Below are 17,802 nucleotides of genomic sequence, written 5' to 3'. Positions count from 1 at the left end.
GCAAATAGAGAATGTAAAACACATTTTCCTTTTTTTTTTTTTTTTTCAATCCCTAAGGAAAATATTCGTATCTCAAATGTGCAGGGATCATAGCCTAGGAACAACGTGGCTGCAGCTGATTCTTCAGCGTAGGCAAGCATCTTCCACGGGTAAGGAGCTCATTGATAAAATGCGTGCATTTAACTGAATGAAAAGCATATGACTTAGTCATTTAGCAAACCAGGTAGTTCAGCGACACAAGATTCACGGAAAACCTCAGTCGCATCCCTTTTTTTTAAATTATTATTCAGGTACATGCAGGAGTACAAATTTATCAGTATATCTCCCTCGATGCCTTTATTATTTGCTTTTACTGAGTATAATTGTATTTCAACTTGTGCTGTTACTGAATATAATCCCAAAGGATCACCAATGGCTTTTAAACCTTTTTAAAATCTTGGGAAATAATTGTAGGGAGATATTTGTGTTTTCATTCATGCATGTATTAAATTTTTTTTGGCAACTGCAGTAGCATGAAAGAGTTTGAAATGTGTCCCACAGTATGTAAAAACTGAAATCACAAAATTACTTTAAAAGTGAGAGAGAGAGAGAGCCAAGAGCCATCAACTAGCAATAGGGTTTTTTTGCTTGAACATTGCTAAAAGAATAATAAATTCCGTGCAGGTACAACAGAGTTTACAGATCTTATCAAACAGACAAACTCAACAAGAAAAACTTCCTTAAGTGCAAAAGAACGACAGTATTAGAAAGGCAAGATCTCCAGTTAGAATAGTCGAATTACCATAAAATCAATTCGCACCTCTTTCCAGCGCTATAATAAACATTTCCATAATCATAAGCAACTCTTTAAAGTGGAGAATTCTCAAGAATCGATTACATTTAATAGGGTGTGGTGCCCATTGACTGCATATGTTGAATCGCACTAAATCGCATCTCTCCTTGTATTAGATTTCCTTAGACATCCAGGGTGGGTGGGGGGAGGGAAATGTATTTTGATTACTAAAATGACTTAATTATAATACTGTAATTCCATAATATGTCTTCATCTACTATGGGGAGGGGGGAATGATTGTTTTATGTATTAATTGTGTATTTAAAGTGCCTTCTTTGAAGTGTTTACGTTTCAATTCATTGTATGGCACTGTCAAAGTTTGAAAATTAATAAAGTTTAAAAAAAAAAAAAAAGAATCCACGCCCCTGTAAAAGGGTTGAATGAAAGCAAGAGAGCACAAAATCTCCCCATCAAGAAGCCTTGTGATGCTCTTGTGTTGTTTTTGACATTGCCTGCATCCATAAAAACGGTTTGAATCTAAGTCATGCCTACTTCTCGCCCTAAAATAAATGTTTAACAAAGACTCACCTGGTTTATGGAAGTCACGGCGAGTCGGGGGATAACCAGCTGCATCACTATTTGTAGAAGGGAGGTCACCAATCCAGCTAGAATAGCCCAAGTGAGGGGCAATGGAAGCATGCTGTAGGTGGCAAAGAGGGTGAAGAGCACGTAGCCAATGCCATCCCCGAGCAGGCCGTATCCAAGACCGGCCGCCAGGATCTGGGTGGTCATGGCTCCCCAAGTCACCACGCCACTGTACTGCAAGTAGGTGTAGGAAGTCAGGTCCTTCCTCACGACGACTAAGGCACAGATCACCACTTCGATCCCGGTGAAAAACCCGAGCAAGATGCCTTTGACGGGGTCCATGGGCGCCGAGGCCAACGTGAGATGCAAGACGAGCAAGGTCAGCTTGGTCAAGATGTCCAAAATGTTCATGACCACCTCGGACTTGCGCCTCTGGCCCAGGAAATACCGCTGGTACAGCCTCTCCAGGTCCCTGGACTTGAACGAGTTCCTCAGGGTGGGGAAGATGACCCCCCGGTAGGTGTAGCCCCAGTTGGAAAAGAAATCGGAGTTGCTGGGGGCGCAGTCCAGGCGGAGGAAGCCCAGGTCGCCGCTGCCCCTTTCCGGGAACACTTTGGTGCCCCCGTTGTGGTGGCCGTCGCCGCCGCCGGGGGGCTTGCCGGCGGACTGCCTGCCGCCGTTGTGGGGGCAGGGCTCCTCGGCGGAGGCCTTGTGCTCGTTGATGAAGCGCTGCTCGGTGATGTGCCTCACCGCCGTCTGCCAGAGCAGCCTTTTCGGCCTGGCGCCGCTGTTGCCCGTCTGCGTGCGATTGATGGTGTAAAGTTCCTCGCTGTCGCTCGAGCATCGCACCTCGGAGAGTTCCATGGTGGAGCTGTAGAGTTTTTGCTTTGCACGTTTGCTGAAATACATCTGTTGGTATTTTTTTTTTTTTTAATTTAGTAGCCGTTGTTCCGGGCTACAGGAAGGTGCCCCCTCGGAATCTGAGCCGGTAGTTCAAAACTTTTGTGTGGCGCTCGGGCTTGGGACACACGTGTCGTCATTTTTCCCCCGCAAAGTAGGGCTTTTAGTTTGAAGACAAATCGAGGAAGTACAAGGGTTAAATTGCTTCTGTCCTATTGCACTTGAAGAAAAAAAACAAAAAACAACAAAAAAAAAAAACACACCCCCCCTCTCCCCCCCGATGGTTCAGACTGGCAGCGGTATCTCACAAGGCTGCAAAATAAAACATCTGCTCGGAAATATCCAGGAATCGCATCGGCCACTTGGTCCTTGGAGCCGTGGTGACTATGATAAAAGCTGTTCCTAACACTAGCGCAGCACGCGGAGTGACTGAGTTTAGTATTTTACAGGACTTTTTTTTATTCAGGCTCTGTAATCCTCAAAAGGCCTCGCCAGGCTCGAACCTGAGCTTCCGAGGAGGTCATCGGTAAAAGCCAAGGGATCCCGATCGAGGTACAGACGCTCTTATCCGCGCGAGGGGATCGGTATTTCCATCATGAGCGCAAATCCCGCGGCCGCTTTTTCCGCAAACCAGGAAGGGTCATCTTCTAAAACTCCAGGATGAGAAGAGAAGTCGGGTGATGTTGCCCGACAGGCAGTCGTGTGCATCCCTACAATTCTAAGTCCGATTTTTAGAGATGGCACTCGGTAAATTCACAAGGGACAGCGCTGGGTGGAAAAGCGCGCGGAGCAGTAAATCACTGACCGGTGTGAAGCTTTCATGAAAGACTCGAAGCCTTTGGCAATAGACATTAAACTTCCCAAGTGGAAACGCGAGCTGGGATGGAATCCGACCTAGGACTTCTTGTTTTGGGGTTGTTGGGGTTGGGGTTTTTTTTTAACTAAGGTCCAGGGATGCAGCACATTAAGTTTCTTCCCCGAAGTGGCACTTTGGAGACCAAAGACTGTAAAGAAAAAAAATCCATTGTTTCCATTTCTAAATCATCCCCCCCACACCTCCAGAAAAGGGTCCCTCCTTACTTAGGGTGGCAAGCGGGACTGCACCATCAGTCCTTGGTGGGGTGGAGGCTTTTTTTCTCTCTCTCTCTCTCGACGCGGGCGGGAAGAAGAGGGGGGCGGCGGTGGCTCGGGTCGGGTTCTGCCCCGTCGCTCGGCAGCGGCGCTGCCGGTGCGGAGAGCCTCAGAGCCCGGCGTGGAGTGGAGTGGATCGCCGGGAGTAAAAGACCTGCCGGAGAGATGCAGAGCCTGCAGTCAGCTGATGCGGTCCGGTGACGTCACGGCCTGCCTCGCGCCCCGAGCCTACTTGCTGGACCGTGGCGCGCTCTCCCGCGCGACCTCTGGTGCCGGCGGGTGGGTCTGAGCTCGGAGGCTTCGCGCGCCTTCAAAAAAAGCCACACCCGGGGGGAGGGGGAGGCTGATTAAGAGAACTGAATGAGGTAAAGGGGGGTCTGGCGCATGGAGACCCGAATAAGCTGAAGGAAGAAAGGGAGTGAATTGCAGCACTTCATAAGGCGGACAGAAAACGCGCTTCAGCTTCCCGGGAAATTGTTAAAGATGCACCACGGTGTGGTGTTTTTTTGTTGGGTTCCCCCCCCCCCAGCGTGCGAGGTGGGGGGAGGTCTGCGCATTCTCTTCTTTCTCAACTGAATTGTCTTATACCCCTGAGAACCGTGTGAGTTAAGGGACCATAAAATACAGATGCCTGACTTGGTTCTTCATGAATATCTTTGTGGAACGCGTTTCTCTGTCTGCACCGACAGAAAACAATCTGTGACCCTTATCTCAAGGTCATATCATTAACTTCTATCTGTGTACAGGTAATAAATACGATTTTTATTAAAAAAAAAAAAAAAAAAAAAAAGAGGGGGGGGAGGTGGACTAAATACATTTTTGACAAGTCTTGGAAGGCATAACCTTCTTCCTCAGGACAGGAATGTGGTATACTAATACATCCTACATAATCATCATCCTGTTCGCATGAAAGGTTTGTGCCTTTAAGGTACTAATTTGCTGCCCCTGCTTCCTATGCAAGTTTGCAGATGCTTCTTTGGGCTGGCTCAAGAGTATATGAGGCACTAGGCAAACCTTTGCAGTGCCCCCGCCCCCATCCCTCCAAACACACACACCCTACAGTACCTTCTCTTCTCCTGTATATCCTCCAACATGTGCCCTCCTCCTTGGTGAACCCCAATTCTCCCCTTCCCTCTCCATTATTTTTTTTTTTTTAAGTCTGCATTTATAACGTCCTAATCCCTCCCGTTTCCCCTCTCACCCCCTCTTAGAATCATCTCATCAAAATTGCTTTAGACCTTACACCTTCAATTGTATTCCTTTACTGGAAAAGTCCAGCTATCTTTTTTGTTATACTAGGACCAACTTCTTTAATTGTATTTCTCTTCCTGGAAATGTCCAACTATCTTTCTGATGTAATCCGCTTAGAACTGCAAGGTACAGGCGGAATATAAGCATGTAATGTAATGTAATAACAAAATTTATTACAGGGTCCACTATCTCTCCCCCTCTGTCCCATACACACTTTGTATCCTGACATCTCACTGTTCACTATACTTCCCCAACAGTGTTACTTCTCCCTTCTCCTCCCAACAAGTCCAGCATCTTCCTCTCTCTCTCTTTTTCGTCTTCTTTCCTGTAATGTTAAGCATATCTCCCTCTTTATCCTTCCCCTCCTTCCCTCCAGAATCATCATTTCCCCCACTCTTTCCCACTTCATGTCACAGTCCCTGGTCTCTTCCCATTCATTGTTTCCATTTCCTGCCTTCTCTCTTTCCAGCATCTCTTCTCTAACCCAAAAAAAAAAAATCCATGGCCTATAATCTTTCCTCTTTTCACTCCCTCCTTCATCTCTCTCTCCCCCTCTGTCCCCCAGGCCTAACATGGAATATTGCTACACCTTGGGTTTTGGCCAGGTACTAGTGACCTGGATTGGCCACCGTGGGCTTGATGGACCATTGGTTTGACCCAGTAAGGCTGTTCTTATGTAACTTCCCCTTCCCTCCCACCTACCTATAATCTGCCATCTTTTCCCCCCTTCCTCTTCCCCTGGCCTGGGCTCTGATATCTTCCCCTTTCTCTTATTTCGCTCATCTGGTCTACCTTTAAACTTCTCTTTACTTTTAGAAGTTACTGGCAGTGGCAGTAATTCATACATGTTGCCTGTGGCTAACCCCAAAACTTTCCCTCTGATGAATCTGGTCTCTTCTGAAACATAAGAGGCATAAGAACATAAGAATAGCCATACTGGGTCAGACCAGTGATCCATCTAGCCCAGTATCCTGTTTCCACAGTGGGCAATCCAGGTCACAGATACCTGGCAAAAACTGAGATGTTACCAACAGTCCATGCCACCAAATCCAGGGCAAGTACTAGCTTTCCTCAATAACAAGCTATGAACTTGTCCAAATATTTTTGTAAACCCATGTACATTAACCACTGTTACCACATTCTCTAGCAATGCATTCTGGAGCTTAACTATTCTCTGAGTGGAAAAAAAAAAAATTTCCTTTTATTGGTTTTAAAAGTATTTTCTTGTAACTTCGAGTGTCCCCTAGTCTTTGTAATTTTTGATGAAGTACAAAATCAATTAACTTATACCTGTTCTATACCATTCAGGATTTTGTAGACTTCAGTCATAGAAACATAATGGCAGATAAAGGCCAAATGGCCTATCCAGTTTGCCCATCCACAGTATCCACTATCTCCTGCTCTCCCTAAGAGATCTCAGGTGCCTGTCCTACGCTTTCTTAAATTCAGACACAGTCTTTGTTTCTATCACCTCTATCGAGAGACTATTTCACATATCTCCCACCCTTTCTGTAAAAAAAAGTCTTTCCTGAGATTACTCCCAGGCTTTATCACCTCTTCATGTTGTGCTCTCTCATTCCAAAGCTTCCTTTCAAATGAAAGAGATTAGCCTCTTGTACAACCTACTGACAGCTTCAACTGACCTCAAGGCTTTCCGCAAAGAAATCAAGACCCTACTATTCAAGAAATTCACCCAAACGTCCTAATCCCTCCCTTTTCCCCTCTCACCCCCTCTTAGAATCATCTTATCAAAATTGCTTCAAACCTTACGCCTTCAATTGTATTCCTTTTACTGGAAAAGTCCAGCTATCTTTCTTGTTGTACTAGGACCAACTTCTTTAATTGTATTTCTCTTCCTGGAAATGTCCAGGTATCTTTCTGATGTAATCCGCTTAGAACTGCAAGGTACAGGCGGAATATTGGCCAGTAATGTAATGTAATCTAATATATTTAAATATCTCTATTATATCTCCCCTCTCCCGCCTTTCCTCCAAAGTATACAGATTGAGATCTTTAGTCTGTCCCCATATGCCTTATGATGAAGACCACCAACCTTTTTAGTAACTTTCCTCTGCACCAACTCCATCCTGTTTATATCTTTTTGAAGGTGCAGCCTACAGAATTGTACACACTATACTAAATGAGGTCTCACCAGAACCTTATACAGAGACATCAGTACCTCCTTTTTCCTACTGGATGTACCACTCCCTATACACCTTAGCATCCTTCTAGCTTTCGCCATTGCCTTTTCAACCTGTTTGGCCACCTTTAGATCATCAGACCCAAGTTCAGCTTCTCTTTCTTGCAGAAAAGTTCTTCATCCCATAAACTGTACTGTTCCCTCGGATTTTTGCAGCCCTAAATGCATGACCTTATATTTCTTAGCATTAAATCTTAGCTGCCAAATTTCAGGTCCTTACATAGAAACACAGAAACATCGAAACATGATGGCTGATAAAGGCCAAATGGCCCATCCAGTCTGCCCATCCACAGTAACCATTATCTCTTTCTCTCTCTGAGAGATCCAACGCACCTATCCCACGGCTTTTTGAATTCAGACACAGTGTCTGTCTCCACCATTGCTTCTGGGAGACTGTCCCATGCATCTACTACCCTTTCTGTAAAAAAGTATTTCCTTCGATTACTCCTAAGCCTATCACTTCTTAACTTCATCCTATGTCTTCTCATTCCAGAGCTTCCTATCAAATGAAAGAGACTCGACTCATGCATTTACACCACGTAGGTATTTAAACATCTCTATCATAACTCCCTTCTCCTGCCTTTCCTCTAAAGTATACATATTGAGATCTTTAAGTCTGTCCCTATACGCCTTACGATGAAGCCCATGCACCATTTTAGTAGCCTTCCTCTGGACCAACTCCATCCTTTGTATATCTTTTGAAGATGCGGTTTCTAAAATTGTACACAATATTCTAAATGAGATCTCACCAGAGTTTTATACAGGGGCATCAATACCTCCTTTTTCCTACTGGCCATACCTCTCCCTATGCAACCTAGCCTCCTTCTAGCTTTCGACGACACCTTTTCAACCTAATTGGCCACCTTAAGATCGTCACATACAATGACACCCAAGTCCTCATATTATTGACACCATCAGGGGGATTTTGGTATCATCCGCAAAGAGGCAAATCTTATCTGACAGCCCTTCAGCAACTTCGCTTACAAAAATGTTTAAAAAGAACAGGGACAAGAACTGAACCTTGAGGCACACTACTGGTAACATCCCTTTTCTCAGAGAAATCTCCATTGACCACTACCCTTTGTTGCCTTCCACTTAACCAGTTCCTGACCCAGACTGTCACTATGGGGGCCCATCCTGAGGGCACTCAAGTTTATTTATTAGATGCCTGTGTGAAACACTATTATCCCTTTATCCCTCTTTCTTGGAATTCCTCAAACCCTAATACCACCAGACCCTCCCGGAAATTAAAACTATCCTTCCCCTCGCTAAAAGGCATTTCCCACACAGGAAAGCTAGGGACCTCCCTCCACTTCAAAATCACTGAGCTCTGGAACAACCTTACCGCCCCTCTTCAGAACTTGAGCTCCCTCCAAGTTTTCCCGCAAACATCTGAAAACCTGGCTTTTCTCAAAAAATGTAAGTCTCCCTCCAAATTAGGAATCAAGGAAACTCTTATATCTTGGCATCCCAAGTCCTCTAAATTTTCTTCACACTTCTACCTCTAACCCTCTGTTGTAGTTCCTTCCTATTTCTCCTACTGTAAACCGCGTCGAGCTCTACGAACGTGGAGATGATGCGGTATACAAACCTAAGGATTAGATTCGATTAGACTATTAAAGATTTTGTTAAAATCTAAATACACCACATCTTGCACACTCTCTCTACCTATTCTCTGGTCACCAAGTCAAAGAAATTGATCAGATTTGTCTGAGAAGACTTGCCTCTAGTGAATCCATGTTGCCTTGGGTCCTGTAATCCATCGGATTCCAGAAATGTCACTAATCTCTGTTTTAAAAGTGTTTCAATTAATTTACGTACCGCAAAAGTCAGACTTACCTGCCTGTAATTCCTTACTTTTTCCTTACTTCCATATTTGTGGAGAGGGACCACATCCACCCTTCTCTAGTCCTCTGCTACCACTCCCAATTCTAGAGAAGCATTGAAAAGGTTAGCCAGCGGAGCTGCCAGAACTTCCCTTATTTGTTAAAATGCATGCAGACTGGGAGAAGTTGCCTATTTCTGGTGCTGAGAGGGATTGTTTCCTGCTGCTGTGGGGCTCAGCGTTGCCTTTGCGATCTTGTTCTTCCTGCCTCCTCAAGCCAGACAAGGCGCGTACAAGTGCCAGATCTACAAGGCTTCACATCCAAACTCAATTTTGATGTCGGAGAGGAAGTTCTGGGCCAGCCAATTGCTGCCTGGCTGGCCTGGAACTTCCTCTCCGACGTCTGAATTGACGTCGGAGATGAAGGCTTGTGGGCCCGGCACTTGTACGCACCAGGCCTGGCTCGGGGAAGCAGGGAGAAATTGGCTTGGTGGCTTACGGGGAGGGGGCGGCAGGGAGAGAGAAAAAGAATCAGGGAAGTGGAGAAATCGGCATGATGGCTTGGGGGGCAGGGGGAGAGAGAAAGAACAGGCAGGGGGAGAGAGAAAGAAAGACAGAAATAAAGAGGTGGCAGGGGGAGAGAGAAAGAAAGACAGGCAGGGGGAGAGAGAAAGACAGAAATAAAGAAGGGGCAGGGGGAGAGAGAAAGAAAGAGAGACAGAAAGAAAAGGGGAGGGAGCAGAAAGAAAGAAAGAAATATTGGATTTACAGAAGAGGGAAGTGCAACTAGAGACTCATGAAATCACCAGACAATAAGGTAGGAAAAATGACCCCTTTTACTAAACCGCGATAGTGGTTTTTAGCGTAGGAAGCTGCGAGGGGCATTCAGTGCAGCTCCCTACGCTAAAAACCGCTATCATGGTTTAGTAAAAGGGGAGTGGGTATATTTGTCTATTTTTGTATAGTTGTTACTGAGGTGACATTGCATATTTTAAAGTCATCTGCTTTGATCTGTGAAAAAAACCCAAATACAAATGATAATTAACATTTTTGCGTACAGTGTGCTTTGTGTTTTTAAAAATTTTATTGTTGGTAGATCATTTTGACTTGGTCATTTTAAAAGTAGCTCGCAAGCCAAAAAAAAGGTGGGCACCCCTGAGCTAAGTGATTTTTCATTTTTCCTGCCAGTTTCTGAACTGCCCGTTGGTAGCTGTTAGAACTGTTTATGACAATTTACAATTTGGATTATATTTGTGGCGTTTTATTGGCTGGTGATTAAGCTGCACTCGGCGATTTCTTAGCTTTTGCTATATTATTGTGGTGTAGAAGCTACTGAATCCTTTTTTCTCCACTTCTTTGTTGTTGTGTCATAGCAGTTTCTTCACTCCTCCAGACGAGAGTAGTGGATTGGTAGGTTTTTTAGATTTCCTGCCTACTCTTATCTTGAGATATTTTTCTGTGATTTCAATTACCCCAACATTGGCTAAATGTTACATCAGAGAGTGCTAGGGAGCTAAAATTAATAGACGTCAACTGGTCCAGGAACCGACAAGAAGGGGTGCTATTTTAGATTAGGTCCTTAGTGGAATGCAAGGCATAGTACAGAAGTTAACTATGTTGGGTTCACTGGGAAACAGTGATCATAAGGTGATCATATTTTACTCGTCCAAAATCAATTTTTCTAATACTAGCTCAAAAGGAGCCAATACAAAAGAACTGTTCAACATAGTTACAAATTTATTCAACACCACACGCCACACTCAACCCATGCATAATGCCAAACTACCCTCAGCAAACGAACTAACATAACATTTCGACTCAAAAATCAAAAACCTAAGAAACAACTACTCGACAATTCCTGCATACGAACATTAATCAATTGATATACCAAGAAATGAAATACCAGCGGATATGATCTGAAGTTCCTTTCACAACTCAGATTGGAATAACTACATCAAATTATATAACAAATACTCTAATTCATACTGTGTCTTAGACTCTTGTCCCCCAGAGATTATGAAAGCAGCTCCATTAGGCTTTAAATTATCCCTATTGAATTATCTAACCAATAACCTATACAATGGTCATATTATAATAACCCCAATCCCAAAAAATTGTAAAGAACCAGCAACATCAATAACCAACTATAGACCTGTAGCATCTATTCCATTTATGGTAAAAATCATGGAAGGACTGGTACACACCCAACTAATGGAATACCTTGACCAATTCTCCCTCTTACACGAAACCCAGTCTGGTTTTAGGCCTCTATTTAGCACTGAAACAGTAATTACGGCCATTCTGGACAATTTGTGCTACCTGTTCAGTAAAGGCCTCAACGCCCTAATCATGCAATTTGACATGAGTTCCATCTTTGACTTGGTAGACCATGGAAAACTGTTACAATGCCTAGATGCAATCGGAATCAGAGGAGAAGTACTGAACTGGTTTCGAGGTTTCCTTATATCACACACATACCAAGTCCATTTTAATCACTATCTCTCAGATACATGGAGCAATCCATCTGGCGTGCCACAAGGATCACCGCTATCCCCTTTGCTCTTCAATGTTTACATGTCCTCATTGGGTGCACAACTATCCCACTGGGGATAAAACTATTTAGCTACGCTGACGACTTCACGATAATCATCCCATTCACCAATTCTGTCTCAAAAGTCACCCCCAAAGCAACAGAAGTATTAAATCGGATGGAGCAATGGATGACCGAATTCAGACTAAAACTAAACTCAGAGAAAACAAAATTTTTCATAGCAGCACCATACCCACTCGACACTAAAGCACCAATGTGCATCAATAACCTTAGTTACCCAATTCAACCCACTATGAAGATATTGGGTGTAACACTAGACCAAAACCTGACCTTGAAAGACCAGGTAGACTCCTTGATCAGAAAAATCTTTCACACCCTCTGGAAACTTCGGTCCATCAGAGCTTACTTCAATGCCTCATCATTTCGAATTCTGGTACAATCCCTTATTCTGAGTCAACTTGATTATTGTAACATCGCCTACTTGGCACTCCCCCAGAAGTACATGCAGCGATTGCAACTAGTTCAAAATACAGCGGTTAGACTACTTTGTGGACTGAAGAAGTTTGATCATGTGACACCTTCCTATCGACTTTTACACTGGCTACCGATGGAGGCACGTGTGAAATTCAAGTTTGGTTGTTTTTGCTTCAAGGTACTCTATGGCTTAGCCCCTAAATACATAACAGACCTTTTCTCTTTCTCAACCAACAGACACAAGCGAAGCTCACACCTGAACTTCGTTTCTCCACCGGTTAGAGGTTGTAAATTTAAAAGTCATCATCAACATCTTCTCGCACATCAAGCAGTATTATGGGGTAAAGACCTTGAACAATTGCTTGTGCCTACTATCTGTGGAGAATTTAGGAAACGCCTGAAAACACATCTATTCCTGAAATACTTAGGAAACCAACCTATTCAATCGTAGTCCTTAACAACCAAGCGCAAGAACCACCTGCATTAAATCTGTACTTTGTTTATTCATACAATCTGTAACTTTGTTTATTCACTCAATCTGTAACATTTCTAATCATTGTAAACCGCATAGAACTTCACGGTCCTGCGGTATATAAACTGTTATTATTATTATTATTATTTTATTTGAGCTGATATGGGGAGTGACATCGCAAAAGAAATCTACAGTAGAGGCATTTAATTTTCAAAAGGGTGACTATGATAAAATGAGGAAAATGGTTAAAAAGAATCTAAAAGGATCAGTTGCAAAGGTTAGGAATGTAAACCAGGCGTGGATATTATTTAAAAATACCATCGTGGAAACAGACCAGATGATTTCCACGTATTAGCAAAGGTGATAAGAAGAGGAAACGAGAGACAGCATGGTTAAAAGGTGAAGTGAAAAACGCTATTAGAGACAAAAGAAAACATCCTTTAAAGAATGGAAAAAGGATCCAAATGAAGAAAATAAGACGACACAGTGGCGTACCAAGGGGGGGAGCGGGTGGGGAGATACGCCCCAGGTGCACGCCTTGGGGGGGTGCACAGTCGGCCGGTTTTGAAGGCGACGTTGGACTGGCACGCTTAGCTGTCCTGTTCTTACTGCTTCTAACGCCGGCCCTGCAGTTCTGGACTTTCCCACATCTGCTCCCCCCCTCCCCCAATCGCTATTATTTTAAATGTTATGGCAGCTGCGGCACTGCATCCATCAGAGGAGACTTCTAACCTCGGCCTGCCCTGTAACTCTTCCTGCAACAGCGACTTCCTGTTCCCTCCTAGGCGGGCGGTGGCTGCAGGAAGAGTTCTGGGGCAGGCCGAGGTTAGAAGTCTCCTCCGATGGATACAGCGCCGCGGCTACCATAACATTTAAAATAATAGCGATCGGGGGAGGGGAGCAGGTGTGGGGAAGTCCGGAGCTGCAGGGCCGGCGTTAGAGGGACTAAGAGCTGATGGTGCCGCAGGGTCCCGCGTGGGGGGGGAGGGAGGAAGAAAGAAGAGTAACCAAAGCATTGACAATTTGGGGGGAGCAGGTGTGGGGAAGTTCAGAGCTGCAGGGGAGAGCATTGCTGTACCCAGCTGGAGGGAGAAGGAAGATGAGGGAGGGAATGAAAGGAGATGCCAGGGCTTGGAGGGAAGGAGGAAGGTATGCCAGACTAAGGGAAAAGGAAGGGGGAGATGTCAGAGCATGGAGGGGGAGGGAAAGATGGAAGAAAAGGAAAGAAGAGAGATGCCAGAGAATCAGGGAACGGAAGATACCAGACTGTGGGGTGCGAAGGAAAGAGAAGAGAGAGATGCCAGAGCATAGAGGATGGGTTGGTGACAGAGAGAAAAAAATGGAGAGGTGGCAGAGCTGAAATCAATCATGTACAAATGAGAGAAGGGGCACAGGATAGATAGTTATAAAAGGAGCATAGAAAGAAGGAAGATGTATGGAAGAGAGAGAAGGCAGACATTGGATGGAAAGGGCAGAGAGGGAAGTGACTGGAAGGGGCGAGACAGACGGTGAACAGTAGATTGAAGGGGTAGAGAGAGGGACAGACACTGAATTGAAGTGTGAGGGAGAGGGGGAGCAGATGCTGGAAGGAAGTGGGGAGGAGAAAGAAAAAAGGGCACATACTGGATTGAGGGACGAGGATAGAGTTAGATACTGGAAAGGGTGAGGGAAAGAGGTGGCAAGCTTTAGGTAGACAGTAAAAAAGGACATTGATGAGAGGGTAGTAAGAACGTAATCTAGACAGATGCAGAAAATAAATTGAAAAGGAAAATGAGGAAAAAAAGGGAAAGGGATTGCAGAGGAGAGGTGTGGAAGAGGGAAGGAGAGAAGAGAGATGCCAGACCAATGGGGGTGAAAGGAGAGATGGAAGGGGAAGGCATACAATTTCTGGAAGGGGCATAGAAGAAGAGAAGATGCTATATAGGGGAAGAGAGACGGCAGACAGTGGATGGAAGGAAGAGAGTTACAAGAAGATGAGGAAAGCAGAAACCACAGAAGACAAAGGTAGAAAAAATTTTCTATAATCATCCCATTCACCAACTCTGTCTCAGAAGTCACCCCCAAAGCAACAGAAGTATTAAATCGGATGGAGCAATGGATGACCAAATTCAGACTAAAACTAAACTCAGAGAAAACAAAATTTTTCATAGCAGCACCATACCCACTCGACACTAAAGCACCAATGTGCATCAATAACCTTAGTTACCCAATTCAACCCAATTACCCAATTCAAGTACATAGTGTAAATAAAACAGATCAATTCCAATCCAAACTATGTAGATTAAGGAAACACAAAACCACCCTTTCCTATAGCCCACAAAAATGGTTGGAGTCCAAGAACCAAAAAGATACTGAGGAGAGAATTAAGTGACGAAGAAGAAGAAAGAAAAACATTTATGCAAGGATGTCAAAAGGTCACAAATACCTCAGGCTTAAAGACCTGAAGGACCATTTGAGCTTCTCAGGTACTATGTTCTCTGCATTCCAAAATTAATGAAACTCGGAGGGTTCAAGCAGCATTAGGGTTTAATGTATCTTGATGGATGTTAAGGAAATTAGCACCTTAAACACCAGGGGTCCTTTTACTAAGGCGCACTAGTGCGTCAGCGCACTAAAAGCTAACGTGTGCTAAAGCGTCCATTATATCCTATGCACGCGTTAGCATTTAGTAGTAAAAGGACCAATAAGGGCCTGCCTGATTCTATAAACGGCACCTAACTTCAAGGCGCCGAGGACCGCAATTGTCAATCATCCGCTAGGCACCATTTATAGAATCATGCCTAAGCAGTCTTAGATGCCATTAGGCATTGGAAACTTAGGGACACTCCTGCTTATGCCAGGGTTTATTTTAATGTCTATTTATATAACTGACCTAAAATATGCACAAAACCTATGGAGAGTGATCAAACTAAAGTATATAAAAACACTCAGAGATGTTGAAACTCAATAAGGAAGGCTGAAAAACCTCCTTTGGGTGAAGAGTTCACCTTCCAGTCATTGTTGTTTTATACAGAAACTTTGATCACTGGCTCCAAATGGTAGTGTTTAGCTCAATTCAAAAAGTTAGATTGATATCTTCTTATACTATTATAGTGAAAAAGTCACTGCATATTGTGTAAAATTCAATTTGCACTTAGCTTCAGCTGGGTGAAGGGGTCCCAACGCGGCCCCGTTTCGTTCCCTGCCTCAGGGGACCCAAGTAGTAATATTCAAAACAGGCTCCTGGATTAGTAAAGCTGATAGTCATAAAATCGTGACTAATAGTGGAACAGTTCGTTGCTGGTAAATCAGTTTTCAGCATTTAACTCACCGATTTACCAGCAACAAACTGTTCCACTATTAGTCACGATTTTATGACTATCAGCTTTACTAATCCAGGAGCCTGTTTTGAATATTACTACTCGGGTCCCCTGAGGCAGGGAACGAAACGGGGCCGCGTTGGGACCCCTTCACCCAGCTGAAGCTAAGTGCAAATTGAATTTTACACAATATGCAGTGACTTTTTCACTATAATAGTATAAGAAGATATCAATCTAACTTTTTGAATTGAGCTAAACACTACCATTTGGAGCCAGTGATCAAAGTTTCTGTATAAAACAACAATGACTGGAAGGTGAACTCTTCACCCAAAGGAGGTTTTTCAGCCTTCCTTATTGAGTTTCAACATCTCTGAGTGTTTTTATATACTTTAGTTTGATCACTCTCCATAGGTTTTGTGCATATTTTAGGTCAGTTATATAATTAGACATTTTCAGCCTTTTCTGACCTTCGAGTTTATACTCAATATCCCTGAACATTCCAAAGTAAACTTAGGGTTTATTTTAAATCTAAATGAGTATGCCTAAGTCAAACCTCGCCCCAAATCTGTCCAGAATCTGCCCGTAATCACACCTACTTTCTCGTAGGCACTCTGGGCCTGATTCTAAAAAACGGTAGCCCAATTCTAGGCGGTGGTAGACGTTCTACCAGCGTCGAATGGACCAATCAGGATGCACATAAAAAATTTTAAAAAAATCAATCGGGCGAAGGACACCTACAATGTAGGCATCGTTCGCGTGCGTATGGAGACATCTAGGAACACCTACGGATACCTAAGGCTGGCCTAGGCATGGTGTATGCTGGAAGTGGCCTTAGGCATCCGTAGATTTGCCTAGGCACTTCTCGTAGGCACGAGTCAAATGCCCTAAATGCAGGCCTGTAAAATGCTGGCCTACATTTAAGGCGTCTGTAGAAGAAAATAGACGCGATTCTGGAAATGGCGCCTACCAGTGATTGGCCTGCGCCATTTGCAGAATCAGGCCCTTAGGAGTAGATGCCTACCCTGAAGTAATAGTTGCCTTGCAAGTTAGGTGCCTAGCAGCTAATTAACCTCTCTCCCTGTTATAAAACCTTAGTTCGGTTTTTAGCGCCAGCCGTGGTGGTAACAGCTCCAACGCTCATAGAATTTCTATGAGCATCGGCGCAGTTACCGCGACTGCCAGCACTAAAACTCGCGCTACGTGTTAGCAAAGGAGGGGGTTAGTTAGGCGTCTAGATCGGCTAGGCACTTCAGGCGCCATTTATAGAATCTGGGCCTAAAAGCACATTGGTATAAAATGACACGCCTTCTTTTTTTTTTTTAATATTCTTTATTCATTTTCAAAATTACATTAAGTGTAAAATATATTCATTCACAGTAACAATAAATATATCACTTATAAACAATCATTGGTACATTATATAAATTTTTATCCCTTCCCCTTTCCCATCCCTCCCATCCATATCTTCCATTATTATATAATACTAGCTGATGCCCCGGTGTTGCACGGGTATTTAATTATAGCAATAACACTGTAAATGGATTCAAATAAAGATACTTTATAGTGGTGAATGAAATTATTTTTTTACAGCTTAATAAAAAGTACAATATTCAAATTATAATGTGAAATATTTGACAAAATGAATACAATACAACTAACGCAAAAAGTGATTATAAACAACAATTTTAGTTTCACCTCCTGGAGCAAGAACATATAAATTCTTGGGTGAACCCACCCTTGAGCAAGCAACATAGAGTTGTGGGCCGTGAGACCCCCAGAACATATCACCCCAGGTAGTGAGGGATCTGCATACCAAGTTTCATTCAAATCGGTCAAGCCGTTTTTGAATTACTGTGAGAATGGCAGCTTTTTACATTTTTTCCATTGACATGAATGGGTGAAATCTGATTTTATGTTTGTAGCTCCGCCCACGTGTGCAGGTGGGCTGCGAGACCCCCAGAACATATCATCCCAGGTAGTGAGGGATCTGCATACCATGTTTCGTTCTAATCGGTCAAGCCGTTTTTGCGTGATCGCGGCACATACACACACACATACATACATACACACATACATACCTCCGATTTTATATATATATATAGATATGTAATAAGAAAAATACCCCCCTCCCTATATCCTGAACTGATAATTAAAAGGGAAATAATTTTACTTAATCCTTACAATATTTTGTTAATGGTTTCCACACATCCTGAAATTTCTTAAAGTACCCCCTTTGTAAAGCAATAAATCTTTCCATTTTATAGATATGGCAGAAAGAATTCCACCAAAATGCCTTTTAATAATTGCGTGGACATGCAAAAACTAATGCGGAATGCATTTGT

The 17,802-nt window shown here is 43.5% G+C and overlaps 1 protein-coding gene across 4 annotated transcripts in view; it reads right to left on the bottom strand.

Moving 5' to 3' along the window:
- Window positions 1-17,802, bottom strand: part of ADCY8 (adenylate cyclase 8) — a 588,267-nt gene that overhangs the window by 546,693 nt on the left and 23,772 nt on the right. For 2 of the 4 annotated variants that reach the window (XM_033933217.1, XM_033933218.1), the window contains exon 1: window positions 1,361-2,458. The exons of 1 other annotated variant lie outside the window; for it this stretch is intronic. In XM_033933217.1, the coding sequence (XP_033789108.1) occupies window positions 1,361-2,266 (906 nt within the window). In that variant the 5' untranslated portion in view covers window positions 2,267-2,458. Of the gene's footprint in view, window positions 1-1,360; window positions 2,459-3,337; window positions 3,548-17,802 lie in introns of those variants that run through there. One more of the 4 variants, XM_033933220.1, reaches the window with a different exon arrangement.

This window comes from Geotrypetes seraphini, chromosome 2, assembly GCF_902459505.1.
Source record: "Geotrypetes seraphini chromosome 2, aGeoSer1.1, whole genome shotgun sequence".
Classification (NCBI taxonomy): domain Eukaryota; kingdom Metazoa; phylum Chordata; class Amphibia; order Gymnophiona; family Dermophiidae; genus Geotrypetes; species Geotrypetes seraphini.
Note: the sequence above shows the minus strand (reverse complement) of the source record. Positions and strands in the feature narration are given on the sequence as shown.